The sequence below is a fragment of the Crocodylus porosus genome, unplaced genomic scaffold (assembly GCF_001723895.1).
Source record: "Crocodylus porosus isolate Cpor-Errol unplaced genomic scaffold, CroPor_comp1, whole genome shotgun sequence".
Classification (NCBI taxonomy): Eukaryota; Metazoa; Chordata; order Crocodylia; family Crocodylidae; genus Crocodylus; species Crocodylus porosus.
The window spans coordinates 41888677-41910328 of record NW_017728949.1 but is presented as its reverse complement, the minus strand read 5'-3'; the positions used below and the strand labels follow the sequence as shown (position 1 = coordinate 41910328).

The window sequence follows — 21652 nt, the reverse complement described above, 5'->3', positions numbered from 1 at the left end:
TATAAAATGTACTAGAGAAGACACCTGAAAAGAAGGAAAAGACCTGAGACTAAAGGGCAAGAGGTGATAGTAGTCAGTGTGAGAATATGGACAAGAGATTTGCTCATTGAGAAAGAAAAGGAAAGGGTAAATATTTTAAATATCTTGAAGGGAAAAAATAACAGGATTTGGCCATAACTCAGACATATGGAAAAAGAGAGAGAGTCAAGAAGACCCCCAGGTTATAAGTTTGGGTGACATACAGGGTTTGGAATCAAAATTCATTGCTGCAGAGAAGAGAACCAGAGAGAAAGGCTTTGGGAATGGAAATTATGTATTGTTTCTTGGCTAAGGTGAATTTATGCTGGAGACCAGCAATACAAAATACAGCATATGAGAGAGGGTAACTGTAGTTAAGCTGGAGCAACTACATGTATTTAAGAATCTTTTCCATTAGTTACCTTATTAGCCTGCCACCCACATTTGCAAGACAAATAGGAAAGAAGCATAGGCCTACAGATTTGCTACTTTGGCCAATTATATTAACAAATATAGCAAATCATTTGCAGATGTTCTGAAACAACAGTTAAATCCTATAGTTTTTTCCTCAGCACAAATTAAGAAACTCTCTTATGTTGGGGATAAGAGCAGATTTAGAGCTTTTGGTATGTAGGTTCTTAAATACTGAGCATATTTAAAGGATTACTTACTTAAACAGTGATAGTGGCATACGGGATTTATTTAATTCAGGAATCCCAGAAAGCTGAGAAACTACATATATATATATGGGAACTGAAACACAACCACCTCTTTAAACTGGTAAAAATCTTTGGTGCTATTAGACAGCCTACCATCCCACAAGGGTCTGCAACAACTAGGTTGCATCCCATTTCTCCCATTGTTCCTGTTGTTCCTTTGGCCTTAAATTTTGTTTGGTGTCAAGAGATGTCCCATACTGCACTGCTGAGGGGAACGAAGATTAAAAGGCCACTGAACCTCCATGAAGAAGCTGGTGTCAGGTAAAATGGATGATGAAGGCTGCTTGAGTGAAGAAAAACAAGCTTCCAGATGAGTTTGATCAGGCTAGAAAAATATTCTTCTGGGTTCATAAAGCTTTTCATTTTATTTTGAGCCTGGGGCTTCATACAAAACTTGGGGGTTTGCAAATTGTGTGTTCCAAGGCTGCTGGCATAATTTACCAGGTTATAATCAAACCTAAGCCAGACAACTCTGAGATCTCTTCAAAACCACAGTTTTACTTCTCCTTTGATAGATGCATGACATTAAAAGTCTGGACTTCTTGTATTTCAGCTGTAAGGAATACAAAAATCTTAATTCCTTTTTTGCTATTATCATGGGACTGAGTAATGTTGCTGTGAGCCGTCTTACACTGACATGGGAGGTAAGTGTTAGCTAAAATCTGATTCCAAAAAGTCTAGTTGTTATTTCTGCTTTTAGTAAGTAACCGTATTACTCAATCCATATTATTTCTAGAATTATATCCAACAATTAAGGCTTGATAAGGGAAGCACACAGACAGCAACTCAGCTCCTGAGAAGACAACCTGCAAACCTAAAGGCTTGGAGACATCCCACATAATTATTGACCATTTGTGCAGCATAATGCTGAGCTGCTTTATTAAAAACAAATGGATGGAGAGGGAAGCAGAATCATAGGGAGACACAAGATAAGATTACATGTAATAGGTCACATTTTCCTGTGTAGAGTTGTCCCAAAAATCCTAAAAGTTTTTGTCAAAATTTGAAAACAAATTTTCTTGTTAAAATCCCAGTAATTTAAAAAACTGACTGGCACTATATGCTTGCTAAAAACTGGAAAACTTATTTTTTGTGTGTGCATATTTTTCATCAGAAATATTTCTTAAAAATAGCTCGCTTCAAGTCATGGATATATTGCTAGTGTACCTGAGAACAAAATTTCACCTCTTATGTTTAATGCTTTCCTAAAATCTGGCTTGAAAATGGGGTTTCCAGGTAATATATCTTAAGGTAGCTTCTCAAGGGATATTAAGTAACTTGATCTCTCTGCTTGCAGACATGAAAAAAACAAAGCAAAAACACGCTTTACTTTAAATTCGGCACATTCCCGCATCAAGCCCAGCACCGACCCAGATGAGGCTGCACATTACTTCGACCTGCTCTGCAGTCTCTCTATAGATTTGGTGCTTTAGTGGGACTTTTTTGACACCTTAATCTAATAGGTAATTGAATCAGCTTTAGGTAAAAGTGCCAAAGACCCCACTGAAGTGTCCTGCAGAGCCAGGTCGAACTAATGTGCTGGTTTTTCTGGTTAAGCATGGATTTGGTTTTTTTCACAACTGCAAGCAGCCTGAAAGTACACTGGCAATTATTGCATGCAGAAAAGACTAAACTGAATTTCTAATGACCTCAGTGAACCTTTGCAAGATCCACGTGGAAGGTATAGATTTGGAGATCAGCTTCTAAAAGCCAGACCCATTATTTCTAACTACTGAGAGATATTTTGAGTGATTTTAAAAAAGCACAGAGTATTTAAGGGAAAAAGGGGACATTTTAAATTATTTATGACATACAATATAACAAGCTAAATTTTACAGTATATATGGAGAATGAGCTGGAAGGAAAGATATACTTTGTAAGTGGTATACACTGTTCAGAAAAATGTTGTCATGGAGTTCTGTTTAGCAGAGCAGTCAGGTTGCCAAGGAATAATCTAATAATATTTCTATTGATCTTTTTCCCAGGGTATACTGACTAAACATGATTAAAAATAAATATTTAGGTTCTGATTTTTACTAAAATTTTCATGCAGGTACACTGGTTGCACATAAAACCAAGTACATCTTGACAGCCAATTATGCAATTTCATTCACAAATACCTTATTTGCATACATATGCAAAACTATTTTTCAGATAAATCATTCAAATGAGGCCTTTGCTATGGTACATTGAAAATATTTTTTCTGATGTATATACTTTATTTACAGCCAGTACTGCAGCAAAGTACATTCTGCAATAAAGTACTTATTTTTAAAGTTCCCAGTAAATGTAGTAATTTGTATTTTGATGATAAAATACTAGAAATTTGACATGTTTTGATTTGATATGTGAAAGTTACTGTTTTCCTTGGAACTGACCTGTTAACATACTAATAGCCACTATCCAGTTAATTTGCTCGATATATCTAGTATAATATGAGAAGAAAAGCAGCCATTTAATAATATATCACTGTATCCTTTATTGGTTGTGAATTTAGCCAACATTTCATTTTCTATTGCAAACAGAAAAAAAGTAGTTGATTAACTAAGGAAAAGTGACCCTTGGATGCTAGGGAAGTCAAGAATTTATACAGTAGTTGATGATGCAATTGTATGAACATGGTACTTCCTAGAAAATCCCAGATACAGTTTGACTACAATCTGTGAATATTACAAAGGAACGTGATCATTCATAGCTAGGGACCTACTGAAATCACAATTTCACAGATTTTGCAGAAATCACAAAATCTGGTATTGCCCGCAAAAGCAGGCAACATCCACGAAATACACAAAAAAGGAGCAACTTACTGAAAAGAAAATGCTGCCTCCCCTGAGGGAGTGAGCAGTCTTCATGGTGCTGTGGCTTGGCTGCACAGTCTGCCAGGAGGGAAGGGGGGCGAGGAGCCTGCCTGCCCAAAGAGCACCCCAAAATGGCAGCTGCCTCTTGCTACTAATTGGCTGAGGGGCTGCCTTTCATGTGGCTGTGCCCATCTCTACCAATCGGTGCTGAAGGGTGGGGCTGCATGACAGACAGCCTTCTCACCCAATCAGTAGGAAGGGGCAGGGTCACTGGGGGCCCTCGGCCAATCAGAGGCATGGGGGGGGCCATGATCAGCCTGTGAATTTGATGGCTGGCCCCATGATCTCCCCATGAAATCAGCTGACCGCCTCCTTATCTAAGGTAGACCCCTATTTATAGGCAAGTTTAGCTGAGAATAAGAATAATCTGGTAAAGCCTGAGATATCTATGAGTCATTTTGGTTAAAATAAACTATAATTAGGGATGGGTCCAAAATGCAATGTTACCTTGCATTTTGGATCCAGTTCTGAATATAAATTTCTTGACAGCAGCTTATCCCTGTAATGGCTCAAACCAAAATCTGAATCTGAATATCTCTAAGTGGGTAAGTTTAGGTTTGGGTCTAAATTGGGATCCAGGTTTCATAGTTGGTCCCATCTCTATTTATAATCTGGTTGCTAGGAGAAGTGCTGTATTTTAGATTAGCACATTGTTGAAAATATCTGCCAAAAGAACAGTCTTTCCTGAAATAGGGCTGTTCAAAAGAATCTAGCATTTATAGAAAAATTATTATACTGGATGCAAATTGAATAACACTGGTTTGTTTTTTGTTTTATCAACAGAAACTTCCAAGCAAGTTCAAGAAGATCTATGCAGAGTTTGAAAGCTTAATGGTGATTAGCAATAAATCTTCTTTTCTGTGCACAATCTGAACTAATTAAAGTTTCCAAAGGCGCTTGTACACATGCTGAAAATTTCCCTTTGTGTGGCTTAATGGTGTCACACATTACACATACACAAGTTTTGGGGGTTTTAAATGAGTTCACATCATTGCAAACTAAACTCCATCCCAATGTAGTCTAGTTTGCATCGTTGCAACTTGGAAAATTGCAGCCGTTAAGCAGCTCACCCCCTGGCCGTGGGAGAGGTGGGCACGCTTCACAAAAAAAAAGTATCATCACTTCTGGCTTAAACAGGCTCCTGCAGCCAGCAGGATGCTTCAGACCACCCAGCCTTGGTGGCTGGCTTGCCCCTGCGGCAGTACGGGGAGGTGGCAGGAGGGTGGCTGCGTGTGCTGCGCCAGGGGGATGGTGCACAGGGCCACCAGGGTGCAGATTGCTAGCTTCCCTGAGCCCACCTGGACTTCCAGCACCCCGTGCACCATCCCTGCTGCCTTCTCCGGCTGCCAGCACGCTCAGCCTCCCTCCTGCAACCTCCGCACACTGCTTCAGGGGCAAACCAGTCCATTCCTGGGCAGCCCCAGGTATTCTGCCAGCCACAGGGGCCTGTTGATGTGGTGAGGGGCCCGATTCTTTTTTTCTGTGGAGTCTCCCACAGCCAGGGGGCAAGATGACAGATTATTGGCACAGATTAATAGCCTCCCCCCCTGCAGAAGAGATGGACAGGCTCCACCCAAAAAGGATCAGGCCCCTTGCTGCTTCTGCCTTTAGCAGACATCTGTGGCTGCCAGGACAATAACATATATACAGTGATGCAAAAATAAAGCCCACTGTTTCAATTAACAACTCACTGTTTCAGTTTAGGGGGCATAAAATGCAACCCTAAGGAATAAAACCCCATCACATGTACAAGAGCCCCAATTAACTGATTTGAATTCCTTGATTCAGAACATTTTATATGTCCTTGTTTGACTTCAAGACATTTATGATCCCATTTTAGTTCTGCTAAAACAAGCATGTATGACTAATAAATTATACTCTTAGGAACCTACTTGGAACGAACTTATGTACCTTGTAAAGTTAATCTGGGAAATTTAGAAAAGCTTTACAATGTGTTTTTCCACAGTACATAGAGGAAACTATATATTCCAGCCAGGATTTTTTAAAAGCACTACCCAACTGTTCTTCACTATTCGGGAGGGGGCACATTCAGGTTAATATAAAGGAGGAAAAATAAGAAGTTCCTTTACAAACAAGTTGTTTTGTAAACATATCTATACCCTTGCCATTTGAAAGGGAAACTGCTCATGTTTAGAGGCTGAACTTATTCAAGCAACAGGAGACAATAATTATCTTTAACAAAACCCATATCAAATTGCTGATATACATTTAATTCAGGTTTGGGTCGGTGTTTATAACTGTGATTTTTTTTCCCTTAAGGATCCATCAAGAAACCATAGGGCCTACAGACTTACTGTAGCAAAACTGGACCCTCCGATAATTCCCTTCATGCCCTTACTTATCAAAGGTAAGATAGGACGCTACCAGATATATAAACTTGAAATATATTTGACAAAAATTTTAAGAGTAAGTGTAAAAAAGAGCAAGACAAAGTATAATTCAATCTTAATATGATCTGCTTTTCCTTTAAAAATCATGAAACAAGGTTGGTTGCTTTTACTAAACATGGATGTTACGCTCCAATGTCACTCGGTTCAATAAGAAATATTTCATACTTTCCCATTAATAAAAGTTTTATTTTTTGTAAATGAGTTTTGTATGTGTTGTAACTGAAGAGACAGAGGTACAGTATTATTCTGTTTTTTAGTATTATGTTATTTGATATGCCATGATATAATTAGTTATAGGACTGTGGCTTTTATTTCTATACAGATATGACATTCACTCATGAGGGAAACAAGACATTCATTGACAGTCTAGTAAACTTTGAAAAAATGGTATGTACAGTATATTTGGAATGTGATTTGTATGATTAGACATCATGGCAAATGGAATGGGCTCCACAAATACCTGCTCAAAAAGCCCCATATAAAAGGGGTTTTGGTACAAAATAGATCCATTAATTTTCTTTTTGCAATCGTCTTTGTTGTTCCCCATTGAACAAATGAAAACAGACTTCTAGGCCTTAGGTTATTTTCCTATTGGAAAAAAAATTAGTGACACAAGGTCAGGTTATATTCCAGTGTAATTTATTTGAAAAATGCATGTATGTGTGGCTTACTTCAAACAGAAGTTTTCGAAAAAGGAGACAAGTTCACGTCCTTATGCAGAAATCTCTGTTAAGGTACTGATTTTCTACAGTAAAGAAGCTCTCGCAGTCACTGTCCCTCCTGGTTCACTTCAGAGTTAGCTTGGGGGAATAACTCCCAGATCTGAACATCAAGTTTATCCCAGGTGTGTGCAACCACTGCAGTCATATCTGAGTTACCATGCCCTCATGGAAGCTGCAATTAGCCATGAGGAGTGTTAGGATTTCATGGACATATTCTGTGGTCCGTTGTGTTTCAATAAGATGAACTATTCTGTGATTATTTCCCAGAATTCTGAGTGAACTTGTCTGTTTTCGTAGTAAAGTGTGTGGAGGGGGAGGGGAATAGGGGGAAGCTACCTAATCCAAGTAAATATCCCACTAATAAGGTTTTAGCTGCCAGCTTTCTGACAAGCAACTAACTTTGGCTGTAAACATAATTAAACTCAAATGATGGGGGAGAGTCTCTATACCAGTTGGAGGGACATTAAGGTCAACACTCAAGAGAGACAGCATGTCCCTGCATGGATGGCCCCCAAGCACATCCTGGCCATCTGCCTGCACATTCCAAGCTTCCAAGCACCCCAGTGAGGCCAGTCTGGGGTCATTCCAGCAGCTGCTTTTATACTCCCTGGAAACCAAGGGGCCAAAGAGGAATATCCCAGAGTGGCCTCATTGGTACATTCTGGATCTGGAAGGTGCAGGCAGGTGGAGGTAGTAACAACAACATGCCAGTGGATACATGTTGTTGCTGCAGTTTAGATGCACCACTAAAATATCTGATTTGACTCTGCAGTAGTAACATAACATAACTGTATAAACACACTCTGTTCCCTGCTCCAGCTTAAGCTACTTTCCTCTCTTAAGTTAACTTTCCTCTCATATGGTTGTTCTGCCATACAGAGGAACCTCAGACAAGTTTAGCCACAACTAGCTTCTTTTCAGTCCCCAGCCAGATAGAAGAAAGAGACTGGGTCCCCTCATTCTTTTAATCATTTTTTCAGTGTAATTACTGTATGGTATCCCTGGGGTCAAGCCCTGTAACACATTCTTTCTATGAAAATTAACATAATTGAGTGCTTATATATTACTGACTCATAACATGCATGGCATTCACCCCTCTTGCTGTAATAATATATCTTTGGAGTTAGTAACTGTAACGATAAATACAAAGAATGGCCAAATTTTGTATGCATGTGTGTATCTGTGTGTGTTTACTTTAGCTGTTCATTTCTGTACTGTACAACAGCTAATTCCAAGCAACCTGATGTCACACAATCATTGCTACCAGTCATGAAGGTTTGTAGAGCTTCTAGAGCTACTGGGAAAAAAAACTGCTAAAATATATATATTCAGAGCTCAGGTTTTACTGTTGGTTGCAGGAGACTTTAACTGTAGTATTTTTACTGCGTAAATAGAGATACTCTCTTTGACCTGAGCAGCCAGCCAGTATTTAGGCTCCTGAAAATTTTCTCCAAAGGGAGGAAGAAATGATAATGGATCCAGGTATTTCTTAGATCCAATCTGTTTCTACATGTGCTTGATGGGTTTACTCCAGAGTAATTTACTTGGGAGTAAACCTACCCTGTGCAGGCATCTACATGTGCACCTATTTGGGAGAAGATTTGCTGCACCAGATAAAGGTGTTTCATCTTGAAAATTTGGAAGTGTACTTGATTGGTTTTCAGTAGCAGCAGCATTTAAGAAGAGTATATCTATTATGAATGAGGAATGGGAATGTAGCAACAAGATTGAAAGCATCTCTTAAATCAATTCCAGTCCAATTTTCAGAGTAAACAGGGACAGATCCAAAGGGGGGGGGGGTGCTGTGGCACAGTCATACCCCTTTTTCAGATGACACCATACAAGCAGCATCCAGGGACTTTTTAAAGTCCCTGAAGCAGGTAAGATTCCCTTCTAATTCTCCCCTCCCCCCCAGGGCCACATCTCCTCTACTCCCATTTATCCCAACACCCTCCATCCTGCCACTGACTACCACTGTCCCCAGCTAACCTGGGGGTAGAGGGAGCTCTGAAGCTGCTCCAGATGACCTGAATTGGAAGCTGGGTTCACCAGCTGTTGGGGAAGAGTGGAATGGGTAGAGAGGGGATGTACTACTGAACATGGAAGAGAAAGGCAGGGAGGAAGTCTTATCTACTTCAGAGACTTAGAAAAATTCCATGGCTGCTGCTTCCATTGCATAGTCTTCTCATCCTGGTTGGGTTAGGAAGCAAAAGTACAGCCACCTCTACAATGACAGTCACTGGTCCTGGACCTCCCCCCTACCCTTTCTTCCTCTACAAAATCTTGGATCCAGCCCTGAAAGCAACTCAGATAATCCTATTCAAATTTAGCAATTCAGATCCTTCTAACTGATGCAACTCCCATTTTAAAACTAGTTTGGATTTTTGCTTCTCTGACTCCTGTGGGGGAACTGCTCCAGAACCTTATTGCTCTGATGGTTAGATACTTTCTTCTAATATTCCACGTAAATTTATTTGTGGCCAGTATATTCATAGTTTCATAGTTAGCAGGGTCGGAAAGGACCTGAGCAGATCATCAAGTCAGACACCCTGCCATGGCAGGAAAGAGTACTGGGGTCAAATGACCCCAACAAGGTGTCATCCAGCCTCCTTTTAAAGACCCCCCTGGGTAGGAGCAAGCACCACTTTGCTTGGAAGTTGGTTCCAGATCCTACCTGCCCTGACAGTGAAGTAGCACCTCCTGATATCTAGTCTGAATCTACCCTCTTGTGGCCATTATTTCTTGTCACTCCTGGTAGTACTTGAAGGAACAGGGACTCTCCCAATGCCTGCTGATCCCCCCTGACTAGTTTGTAAATGGCCACTAGATCCCCCCTCAGCCTTCTCTTCTGGAGGTTGAACAGGTTCAGGTCCCTTAGCCTTTCCTCGTAGGGCCTGCTCTGCTGACCCCTGATCATGCGAGTGGCCCTCCTCTGGACCCTCTCCATGTTGTCCTCATCCCTCCTGAAGTGTGGCGCCCAGAACTGGATGCAGTATTCCAGCTATGGCCTGACCATCGTCACATAGAAGGGGAGGATCACCTCCTTGAACCTGCTTGAGACGCATCTGTGGATGCATGACAAGGTACGGTTGGTCTTCCTGGCCGCATCTCTACACTGTCGGCCCATGTTCATTTTGGCATCAATGATGACTCCAAGATCCTTTTCTGCCTCTGCACTGACAAGAAGGGAGTTCCCCAGCCTGTAGGTATGCTGCTGGTTCTTCCTCCCCAGGTGCAGTACCTTGCAGTTGTCCATGTTGAAACCCCTTCTATTCACATCCGCCCACCCCTGTAACCTGTCTAGGTCTGATTGTAACCTATTCCTCGCTTCTAGCATGCCCATTTCTCCCCACATTTTAGTGTCATCTGTGCATTTGAACAGGGTGCTTTTTACCTCCTCGTCCAAGTCACTGATGAAGATGTGCGGGCCCAAGGACCTAGCCCTATGGAACCCCACTGCCTACATTCCTCCAGGTCAAATAAGACCCGCCCACCACCACTCTCTGGGTGTGGCCCTCCAGCCAATTAGTGACCCATCTGACTGTGTAGGTATCGACGTTACAATCTCCTAGTTTTTTAATGAGAATGGGGTGAGAGACAGTGTCAAAGGCTATGTCCACTGCAACACTTGAGTCCAGGGATTTTGTGACCTGGTCATAGAATGCCACCAGGTTGATCTGACAGGACCTACCTCTAGTGAACCTATGTTGGTTGCCCCTAAGCATAATCTTCCCTGCTGGCCCCTCACGGACATGCGGCAGGATAATTCTCTCAAAAAGCTTACCCAGGACCAAGGTAGGACTAACTGGCCTCCTTCCTCCCTTTTTTGAAAATGGGAACCACATTGGCCCTTTCCAGTCCTCTGGCACGATGCCAGAGCACCACCAGTGCTCGTAAAGCCGTGCCAGGGTCCCACAATGACCTCTGCTAATTCCCTCAGCACTCTGGGGTGGAGATCGTCAGGACTTGCTGATTTAAATATGTCCAGTCCCTCCAGAAATTCCCTGACTAGGTCCTCTCTGACCCTAGGCCTGGGTGTGCCTCCCCTGGGACCTATGGGGGTCCCAGTGGGTGGGGATGACCCCATCCCTGCTCAGAAAAATGGAGGCAAAGAAATTGTTAAATAGGTTAGCTTTGCTGTCTGGTGTGACCAGATTTCCTAGCATGTCCTACAGAGGCCCCATGTTACCCGGTACCTTCTTTTTACCCCCTATGTATTTAAAAAAGGACTTCTTGTTGTCCTTGATCCAGGTAGCTAGTCCCAGTTCCATCTCTGCTTTGGCCTTCCTGACCGCCCCCCTACAGCCCCAAGCAACAGAGGTATAGTCCTCTCTGGTGATGGCCCCTTCCTTCCATTCAGTGTACGCCTCCTTTTTAACTAGGAGATGTTCCTGGATGCTTTTGGTGAGCCATGGGAGCTTTTGCTCCGTCTTGCCCCCTTTGATCCATGTTGGGAATACCTCCCTTTGGGCTTGGAGGATTGTCTTCTTAAGGAACGACCACTCTTCTTGGACACCCAACTCTGGGACCTCAGTGTCTCCCCGACTAGTCTCTTTACCTCATTGAAATCTGCCCTCCCAAAGTCCAGGGCTGTTGCCTTGCTGCAGCCCTTGGCCACCTTACGCTGGATGGTAAATTCCAGCAGGCAAGGATCACTGTTGCCCAGGTGGTCAAGAAGCACCCACAGCCCCCTCACCAGGTCGTCACCCATGGCCAGCACCAGGTCCAACAAGGCGTCTCCCCTGGTGGGGCTGTGCATCTCCTGGGTTAGATGGAGGTCCTGTATCTCCTGTATCTAGGAACCTATGTGAGTGGTCAGATCTGGCTGACGGCTGTTCCCAGCAGATGTCTGGAAAGTTTAGGTCACCCATGATGACCACATCTCTTGACCTAACTGCCTCTGTGAGCTGACTTAAGAATTCCTGGTCTAACTATTCCCCTTAGTTGGGTGGTCTGTAGTAGACCCCCCACCATTAAGTCCCTTTCCCCTCGACCTCCTAGTATTCTAACACAGAGCACTTCAGGGTGCCCCTCCTCTAACCCATATTTGTTCTTGTGCTGCCATTGTCTGTCTTCTAGACTAGTTTTTTCCCCTTCCTTTGGTGTTTATCCTCTGGTGTATTTATAAAAACAATCTTACCCCTCTAAGACTTAATTTTGCTGTGCAAAAAAAAAATGGCCAAGCCTTTTAAATCTACTTTCACATAGTAGACTTTCTTTTCTCTTGGTCACCTATTCAGTCCTTCCCTGAACCTGTTCCAGTTTCAGTGTTCCTGGTTTGAACATGAGCTATATGCAGTATTTCAAAAAAATTTGATGCGAGTGTCTTTAATGGCATTAATACATACCTTCTTTACTGAATATACCTTGCTTGAAATCTCCCAGGATCACCTTAGCCCAAGGGTGGGCAAAATATGGCCCATGGGCCAGATCCAGCCTGCCAGACACTTTCATCTGGCACATACCACCGACCAGCAAAATGTGCCCCACCCAGCCCTTCTGCCCACAGAGGTGGAAGAGAGATGCCCATGGGTACGCACCCCCCAACATACCTAATTGGCGGGGGGGGCAAGGAGTGAGGAGCCTGGCTGCCTCCATCATGGGGGCTCCATGCCACATTCCAACCCATGCTCACACTGGGGGAAGCTACATGCTCCCTGCCACACAGGTCCCTGGAATCCTCCAAGAGTGGAGAGAGCCTTGCCTCCTGCTTCTCTGCAGAGTCCAGTGCAGGACTGCCCTGGGTGTGAGTGTGGGAGCTGCAGGTGCGTGGCATGGAGCCCCCACAATAAAGGCAGCCAGGCAGGCTGTGCTCCTCACCCCCCTGTGCACGGCACTGGCCAGAGCCACACCAGAGACTGCACCAGACACAAGTGCACTGAGCCTCCTACTGTTGCTGCTGCTGGCAGCAGGGGCTGCATGCCATTTTGGGGAGTGTGTGGGAGGTCCCTACAACTCCCACTGACATATATACATCCCAACATACCCTATGCCTCCCACACACGCAGCCACACCACCTGACAACCCCCCCCACACTGCCATACCCCACCATACACACTTCCCCACCTCACCATACACACACCCCACCACACACACACTCCCAACCACACCCATCACCCCCACACACAATATACAAGAGTAAGACTTTAATCACCTTTATATAGACTACAGAAACACAAATTATGACACAAATAGTTTTTGTAATAAAATTAAAATATGTTATAGTAGGTGTTTGACTTTTAGTGTATGACTCAATTTTTTTCTGGTTTTAAGATGGCAACCCCCCTCCCAAAAGGTGTATGGTGGGGAAGGAGGGGCACAAAGAGGGACTTCCAGTAGCAAAAGTCAGGGGTTAGGGGCAGGACTTCTGTTCCCAATATGGCGACCAGGAGGTGGGGCAATTGTCAGGGGATGGGGCTACCCACGTGGCCCTCAACAGCTCACCAAACTCGTTAAGTGGCCCTCCAGCCAAAATAATTGCTCACCCCTGCATTAGTCTTTTTCATGGCTGTGTGACATAAGATAGTTATAGTCATCCAATGTTTGACTAATACATCCAACTTTCACCTTCTCTGTCATTTCCATTGGGTAAATCCACAGTTTACAGCAGAAATTCTTGTTACTACTCGTATTACTAGCAATATGGCCTTGTACTTCATACTATTGAATTGAATCCTCTTTCTAATGCTGTAGCTCTCAGGGTCATTCATTTCTCTCTGTATCATATGCTGATCTTCCTCTATATTGACAATGATTCAGAACTTTATGTTTCAGCATATTTCATTAATATACTCCTAGTTTTTGTGCCACATTCATTAATGAATTATTAAATCAAACTACCCCTTGAAAAACTCTGCTAGTAATTCCTTCCACCCTGGAAGCTCCCTTTTCAGAACAACTTTTTGCAGTCTTTCCCTTCCCCATTTCCTTACCTTGCAGTTCTTGTGCTACTCCCCATTTTCTGTAGCTGAAATAATACTGGATTCCTTTTTCCACTCAGACTTGCCTTCCGTGGGACCTGTCCAACTATTACTTGAGTGTCTTTGTTTTTTGAAGTCCAATGTCTTTATTCTGCTTCTCTACTCCCTTCCTTTTGTTAGGATCATGAGCTGTATTTTATCATGGTCATTGTCATCTAAGTTGCTTTCTACCTTTACATTCTGAACCAACTCTTCCCCGTTAGTGAGAAAAGTTATCTCTGACACAGTCCAAGAACTTGATGGACTTGCCTGTGCACTGCTGTGTTACCCTCCCAGCAGATGTCACAGTAATTAAACTCTCTGTGGCAGGGCATCTTTGGTGCCTGCCACTTTAAGAGGCTTAAGCAGGCTGTAGAGCAGTGGGCAGGTGTGATGCAGCCTAACAAGGCTATCGCATGAGGATGGGAGGGCTCCTGGATTGGAAGATGGGGCTGAGCAGCCTCAGTATAAACCCAGGCTGTCAGAGCTGAGGTGGCAGTTGCTGCAGGGAACTGGAGGAATAATGTCACCAGCCAGAGCTGCTGCTCCTAGAACACCTGGTGGTTAAGGGTAGGAACCATGGGGATGGAGAAGGTTCCTGGTCCTGGTGAATGACCTAAACCTACACCCTGTTATGATTGGATGGTGTGGTGGGGCTGCCACACCAATGCTTCCCTAGTGAAAGGTGAGTATGCCTCAGCCCCCACAACCTGGTGGGTTACCCCATAAAGGGGACAGGTGAAGGGTGCAGGCATGTCATCAGGCCTGAGACCCAGGGGGCATAAGGTTGAGAGCCCCAGCGAGGGGATGGAGTAATGGGCCCAATGAGAGGGCATGTAAGAAGGCTGCATAGAGTAAGGTCCACATGTGTGGGCCTGAAGGACTACGTGTAGGCCAGCCTTAGAGATTGAGTGAGCTAGGATTGGAGGGGCCCAAGGGGCTCATATGTGAGAGAGAGGGTGAGTGGCTCAATAACCTTGCCAGAGAAACCCTTGACTGGTCAATGCCTGGGCCAGGATGAGAATGGGTGAAGGATCAGAGCACCCACCACAAGGGACACCCAGAGCCAGGGGGCCTGTGGTTCTGACTGGCCTAGAGGCGAGGCCAGGGCCTGTGTGGCCAAAGGTCCCCAAGGGAGCCACTGCCAAGAGGGAGAAGGGCTCAGGGAGCTTGGCAGCCAGAATTATGCCCTTGGCATCAGGCAGTAAATGGGCAGTCTCCCACCTTGCTAACATCTATTAGATGTATCCAATGTGTAGTAGGCAAGGCAGGTGGGCAGACCAGTGATTAGACCATCTACGAGATGGCCCCTTGTCACATTCCCCCATGAAGACCAAGTTCTATGATTTCAAAACTTTGGTTAGTTGTTTAAAGAAAAGCCTCATCCACCTCTTGCCCTGGTCTGGTGGCCAAACACTCAACATAACTTCACTCTTGTTGTTCTGCCCTCTGACCATGACCCAGAGATTTTTCAACAAGCCTACCTCCATTCATGCTCCATCTCAGAAGTGCATGTCTCTCCTTTATAAAGGACAACACCACCTCCTTTTCCCTTTCTTGTCTTTCCTGATCATATTATACCCATCCAGAACAGTATTCTAGTCATGTAAACTATTCCAACAAGTCTCCATTGTTTCAATTGCATCTTAATTCCATAATAAATACTGGTATCAATTCAGAGTAACATCTTGACACTATTCTACTATTTTTTTTAGAAGCACAAACCAGGACTCTGAGTTTTCATTTTTATCTTTATGTTGCACTGCCTGATGTACTAAATGCTAGCAGATATAGTGACATTTAATGTTTTCTTGTGAGGCAGATATTGATCTGTCTAGAATTTCTTCATGCTTTAGAAAACAGTTTCTTTAGATCCATCCTGATTATGAGAATTTAAGCATATGGTTCTTAAATAAAAATCTCTTGGTAATTCTTACTGTAATTTGAAAGGAGGTGTGTTCCTCTGCCTCCAGCATAACTGCTGCGATGTAACTGAGAATTGTATTTGGCCCATTGTCTGCATTCTCACCAAAGCATTTCACTCCAAACATCTGATGTGCTACTGACAACTACATTCTTGTAACTGGCAGCCAAAAGTGGAAGTATAGCTTAGTGGCATCCCTTCAACTGACACAGGTTTTTTTAGTCTCTTTCATGTTTTCTGATGTTTCAATTATATCTTTAAACCTCTGATATTTTTTTAAACTTGTGAGAACTTTCATACTTTTTCTTCAAATATGAGTGTTTGAATTATATTCTGTAATCCCATTGCATGAAGCTCAGGCAGTGGCCTTCATAAATGACAGCACAATTAATATTTTTGTCACTAATTAGATGATGGAATAAGTAGCGTACCAGTGCAGTACCATTACTATTATAAGTGTTCTGGTGCTGTCCTCACTGCCAAAAAAGGTGCGGTTTGTGAGTGATAATTAAAGCATGTGAGTCTCACTCTAAGTATCCTAGTGGAGACAATGTATGGGCAATGTTTCTTTTACCATGGTGTAACTAGGAAGGAATATTGTACTGATCCTACCTAGCTACATTGTGGTAAAAGATACTCATGCCCTTCTCTACTAAGATTTTTGCAGTGAGATAGAGAATACATGTTAGTCATGCTTGCTTAAAAGACCCATATTTTGGGGAATGGAGACTGAGCCAAAAGCATTAGAGGGAAACTAGTATTTTTAAACTTGGAAGGTCTTTGAAGTACAGGTTTGACAGGTTAGAATATATGTATTAGCAGCTGGTAAAGGAATTGTGAAGGGAAATGTAATAGACAGCAAGCACGCTTTTTGTGTACAATATGCATTTGTCTTTCAATTCAATAAACAGGCCTTTGTTGTCCAAGGTAAAGGAGATCCCAGCAGCTGTAGTTGTAGTAATCTATATAAGCCAACTACTCCAGGGCCAGATGTCTCTTACAAAGCTTCTGTACTTATGCATTTCTGTACAATTTCAATTTGGGGGAGAAAAAAAGATTGGCCTTTTCTAGGACTGGGGTTGGTCTCTATACATACATGCTATATTTCTGTCCCCCAACAAAACACATCTTTTTATTTGTTTCTGTGCCTCAAACTTTTTTTCCTTCCCCATTTATTAAAAAACATTATTTACTGTTCTGTCCTCACATCCTCTCTCTCCAGCTGTCATTAGAAAATCATGTCTTCATGAGGAAAAGGATAGATGCATTTTATTTGGACCTTATATCAATACCATTTCTGAAATCATACAGCATTATGAGCAGAGATCAGTTTACCTTGATTCTGAATGTGTCCCAGAAGAGGCACCTGTAGAAGTAATACAAGTCAAAAAGTAGCTCTGAAACCCATGACCCTTGTTGGCAGCCCTAGATAGCACCATCAAGCCATGATGCTGGTCACTGATTCTTCTTTTTACTGAGCCTCTTCACCCTTGAGGTGTGAAATGAGGATTAGAGAATTTGTGCATATTGGTTTTCAGGTTTTGTGGGTATGAACAAAAGGGAATTCACATTCTGATCTTTATGCAAAAAAAAGGCAAACATTCTTTCATTTTTGGAACATAAGGATTATGCAAAAAGTGTGCGACTAAAGCCCCTGGTAGTTTTCTATGGCTTATATGAATATTTATAACATTTAAAAGCCTAGGCTAGGAATGGATTAGCAGATAATGTGCTGGCTTGCTGCCACTATTCTAGACTGCATAAAACTTGAAAGGATATTGTTGTGTATATATCATATGGTGATAGTAGCAATTGCTGGTGTATTATGTTGTTGATTCTGTTTCAGATGGATCCATATTTAGGTTTGTTTGGCTTTTCAATAATGGCTTGTCTTAGCACAAAGAGTAGACAGAGGCTGATTTTTTGAAGTTATCAACCTGAGGCAATCCTGGTTTGAAAATGTTAAGGTGCAAGCAATTACACTTCTAGTTTAATTTTCTGTCATTGGTGCAACCTTCATCTGCATGTAGTAAAACTCCAGTATTCATGAATCAGAAGAAGAGAATTTAGTTTATTTTGCAAAACAGAGGTAAAAATAAGTATGTAGTTTTCTTTATGAGTTAATTATGCATCCATCTCTCACCTTTCAAAGACAGATCTTTCTTACATGGGGAGAGGACATGAATAGTTACACACAAATGGAGATGTTTATAGGATGTATAATATACATCCTGGAGTACTCCTGAATCATCCCATTTTGTTGAAGCAATAAAGTCTACTGAAACAAATACTTTTGTTCATCCACAGTTTTAATTTATTCCAAACAAATCTGTATTTTCTGACTCTTTATCTTGTATCACAGCCAGTATCCTTCTGAATAAACAGGGTTGGATGAAACTACCTCCAGTCAATAACACCCCTTAAAATGAAATGGAATCTTTCAGCTGCAAAAAATGCAGAGTGAGGCAAGCTCAACAGGCAGCTAAATGAATACGTTATCTCTTGCATTTTCCTTATCTTAGATGGCTCATAAAGTGAGAAAGTCAGAATTGTGGAAATCCTTAGTACTAGTATCATTCATCAATCAGAACTGTTGCATACAATAAGTTTATCCTGAATGTTACTCTAAGTTACAGAACATTGCCAAAATAAGGAAAATACCAAGTAGAACAGCTTTAAAGATATTTTTTCTCTCATCTCTCAAAATTAGATGCAAAAGTAATTGAATTGTGGAGAACTCTGGATGTAATTCTAGATTAAAAGCTAATGTAAGGGATTACCCTCTACCAAACACTTATGAAAAGGTGAGGTTTCAGACACTAAAGGTTTACAAGCATAAATAAATAAGCCTGCATATTTTTAACAAACATCCCACTTACAGGGCACAATGAGCAGTACTATACATCATTTTGAAAGATAGTTCCTTAAGAAGACCCTTTCTTAAAACCAGTAATTCTGGAAACTGCAGCTACTCATTGATCAGTTGGCCCTGGTCAAAACTAACTCTATTGGAAGTAGTTGTTGTAGTAGAGCGCTTCTGGAAAGAGTATGATTCAAAATAGCAACACTGCTAGTAAGTGCATGACATTTCAATAGACTTACAAAGCATGCCAGTTTTCAGCAAATGCTTGGTATTTTTTACAGTTTGATTGAGTTAGACTAGCTAGACAGGCTGCTGCTGTCCAAATCAGCACTTAACCTTCGGCTTATCTTTAAGCTGTATGCTTTAAACAATCTTAGAGTAGTCCTGTTGGAGGCAATAGGACTCTAATTTAATATATTGCAGATTACATTTTTGTGTAGGTAACAATTTATCATACCAATGGACAATCATGTCAGATTTGTATGGTTTATAGAATACATTAAAATGTCTGAGAGGGCTCAATTCCGGCATAAGTTCTGTATTAGCACTCACCATTTTCCTTTGATCTGTAAACCACGCTGAGGTATTAGGATATATTTAACAATGTAGTTTCATATAAAAACTTAATTTGTGAATGGTTTTGAGGAGCATATAGATTAATTCATACTGCTTACTAGTTGGAAATATGCTAGTACACAGTATAGGTTTATAGTTTTCTTATTAACCTTATAAATGGTTTGAGGTATATGTGAAACAGCCTGCTAAGAATATATTTGGAAAACATGTTAAAATATGTTAGTATTAAAGAGTGGGTTAGATCATGTGGGAACAGAGTCTTTGGCACTTTCCCCATTCCCTCACTGACTTAATCTTTAGAAAAGGAAATTAAAACAGAAGCTTACTTGTATAATGCCTAAATCAGATTCAGCATCTAGAGAAATTGAAATTTACTTTTGAAGTTTATCAGTATCAGTTTACTTCACAGCTACTAATGAAATTAATAGTACACTAATGCATTACCTATCAGGTGCTGATTGAGGTAGCAAGTGGCTAGGGGTTATATAACTGGATCTATATTTCATTGCTTTCTAGTTTATTTGGCTTCAATCCTATGAAAAGCTATAAAATGGCTCCTTCTAATTAATCAAATATGCTCCCCATATGTATTGACTTAATTTAGTGCATAAAATATTTTTGCTATTTAACTTGTTCATACCACTGTGCAGATACAGATAAGACAATGTTGGAATGATCAGTTCCAATCACAGATTAAATTATACACAACAGTGCAGACCAAGGGGGTTAAACAGTTGCCACTGTGAGCACAAATTGATTTTAAACAACAAGTTGGATCCAAGGTGATTTTGCAGAATTTAACTACTAAGTTAAAAATATTGTGAGATTCTGTACTTACTGAAGTCAATTGCAAATTCATGCTGCCTTCAACTGGATAGGATTTTACTTGTCAACTTCTAAATTATAAACTGAGTATAGTTCATGAAGGAATCAATAAACATGGAACCCCACAATACCATTTTTATAGTTACTTTTTACCAGAGCTGCATTTTAAACTCAAACCCATAATAAAATTTGAGAGCTCTTTAAGTGCCAAGTAATTTAATGGAACATGTGTTCTAGAAATGTCCTTGCTATTAGGAACTAGTGACCTTAAAATTAAATTTGAAGAAATATTAATGGGCAAAAGATTTGGGGTAATATATTTTTAAAGGTGGGAAAATGGGAACAAAGTTAAATTACTCCTGTATTCATGTTAGGGCCCATGTGAATGTGAGTCAAACCTGATATTATGGAATCTGTATTAAAATTCTAAATCTTTAAAATTACTTGAATGTGTTTATTTGTTGGTGCCTCCAGACAGATGGACAACTAAATGCATAGACCAAATGATGTTGAAATACGATTGTTTTCTGTTTGCACCATAAATCAAGAAGCATGTTTAAAATATATTTTCTTTTTCAGCGCATGATTGCCAATACTATCAGGACAGTGAAATTCTGCCGAAGCCAATCTTTCAGTAAGCATGTTATGATATGTGCAATGTTGGCACCCTCATGTTTAATTAGAATATTAAAATTCAGCTTTTTGTGGATGACACAGACATTCTGGGTCATGTGAGGCTGTTTTTTAGTATTTTCATTGTACCTCCTTTGAGGTCATATACCATGAGAGATGAATGATTGCAGAGACTGGCTAAATTGGGCCAGTTTAGAAGCACCATCAGTCATTTGAATCCCTCCACATTCCTTTATAGTACTACCTTTCCTACATAGCTCACCACACAGGCCTCACAAAACCCTTCCATACTCCTCCTCTCAGTAGAAATAATATAAAAAAGAAAACTTAGATAAGTGAGAGGTTCATCTTATTTTCAGTATTTTCAGCTGATTCAGATCCTAATTCCAGAATCTCATGTTGATAGTGCTTTTTCTTTTTTTCCAGACAGCATCCATGTTTTTGTTATGAGATTCCTATTTTAATTTTGGTTTACTAAGCATCTATAGATCTTTATGTTTAAGTGACTCAGAAATTAGTGGGGTTTGTTAACTTGAATTTTGATACACGCTTATTACTGGTATATATAAATCCAGCTAGCATCAACTGACACATGCACTACATCCATAAACCTCTGAGTATATATAACGATTAGCTTTTTCAGAAATATTCTCTGAGAGAAGACTGAAAAGTTTAAGTACTTACCACATACGTCTTGAAATTATTTTGCTGGGAAACAGAAGGTGCTGCGTTCTGAAATTGGGAATCTATAAATGATAATACAGTAATAATGTCATAAACCCTGTGGAAACGTGTGATACAAATATACCATATTTATTTGAATAGAAGATGACCCTGATTATAAGATGAACCCCTCCCGGATAATTAGATTTTATTTATGGAAAATTTATAAATTTGTTATACTTTTCCAGGTACAGAATCTAATTATTAGAGGTTTACTTAAATTTGTCCCTTTTCCATTGCTACACCAGGAAAATTAAATCTGGGAGGTCATGTAGCCACTTTCTCTTTGCCCCACCAACTTCCTCCCCTTGCAGTCCCTTTCTCCCACTCTATTGGCAGACCTTGCTTTTCCTGAGCACATGGGAGTGAGAAACAACTTCAAAAACACTGATCTTGGAAAAAGAACATGCCTGTAGTAATT

General features: G+C 41.2%; 1 protein-coding gene and 1 long non-coding RNA gene across 5 annotated transcripts in view; one reads left to right on the top strand and one right to left on the bottom strand.

Annotated features, from left to right (window-relative positions):
• The window catches only part of RAPGEF4 (Rap guanine nucleotide exchange factor 4), a 285020-nt gene that overhangs the window by 259921 nt on the left and 3447 nt on the right, over positions 1 to 21652 (top strand). For all 4 annotated transcript variants that reach the window (XM_019554378.1, XM_019554377.1, XM_019554380.1 and 1 more), the window contains 5 exons: positions 1291 to 1381; positions 4379 to 4429; positions 5876 to 5963; positions 6329 to 6393; positions 20455 to 20509. In XM_019554378.1, the coding sequence (XP_019409923.1) occupies positions 1291 to 1381; positions 4379 to 4429; positions 5876 to 5963; positions 6329 to 6393; positions 20455 to 20509 (350 nt within the window). The remainder of the gene's footprint in view (positions 1 to 1290; positions 1382 to 4378; positions 4430 to 5875; positions 5964 to 6328; positions 6394 to 20454; positions 20510 to 21652) is intronic.
• On the bottom strand, positions 3381 to 20457 carry LOC109323038. The gene is made up of 3 exons (XR_002104531.1): positions 18754 to 20457; positions 6796 to 6806; positions 3381 to 3390 (listed from the first exon to the last, which is right to left on the bottom strand). It is a non-coding gene; the product is annotated as an uncharacterized LOC109323038 (long non-coding RNA).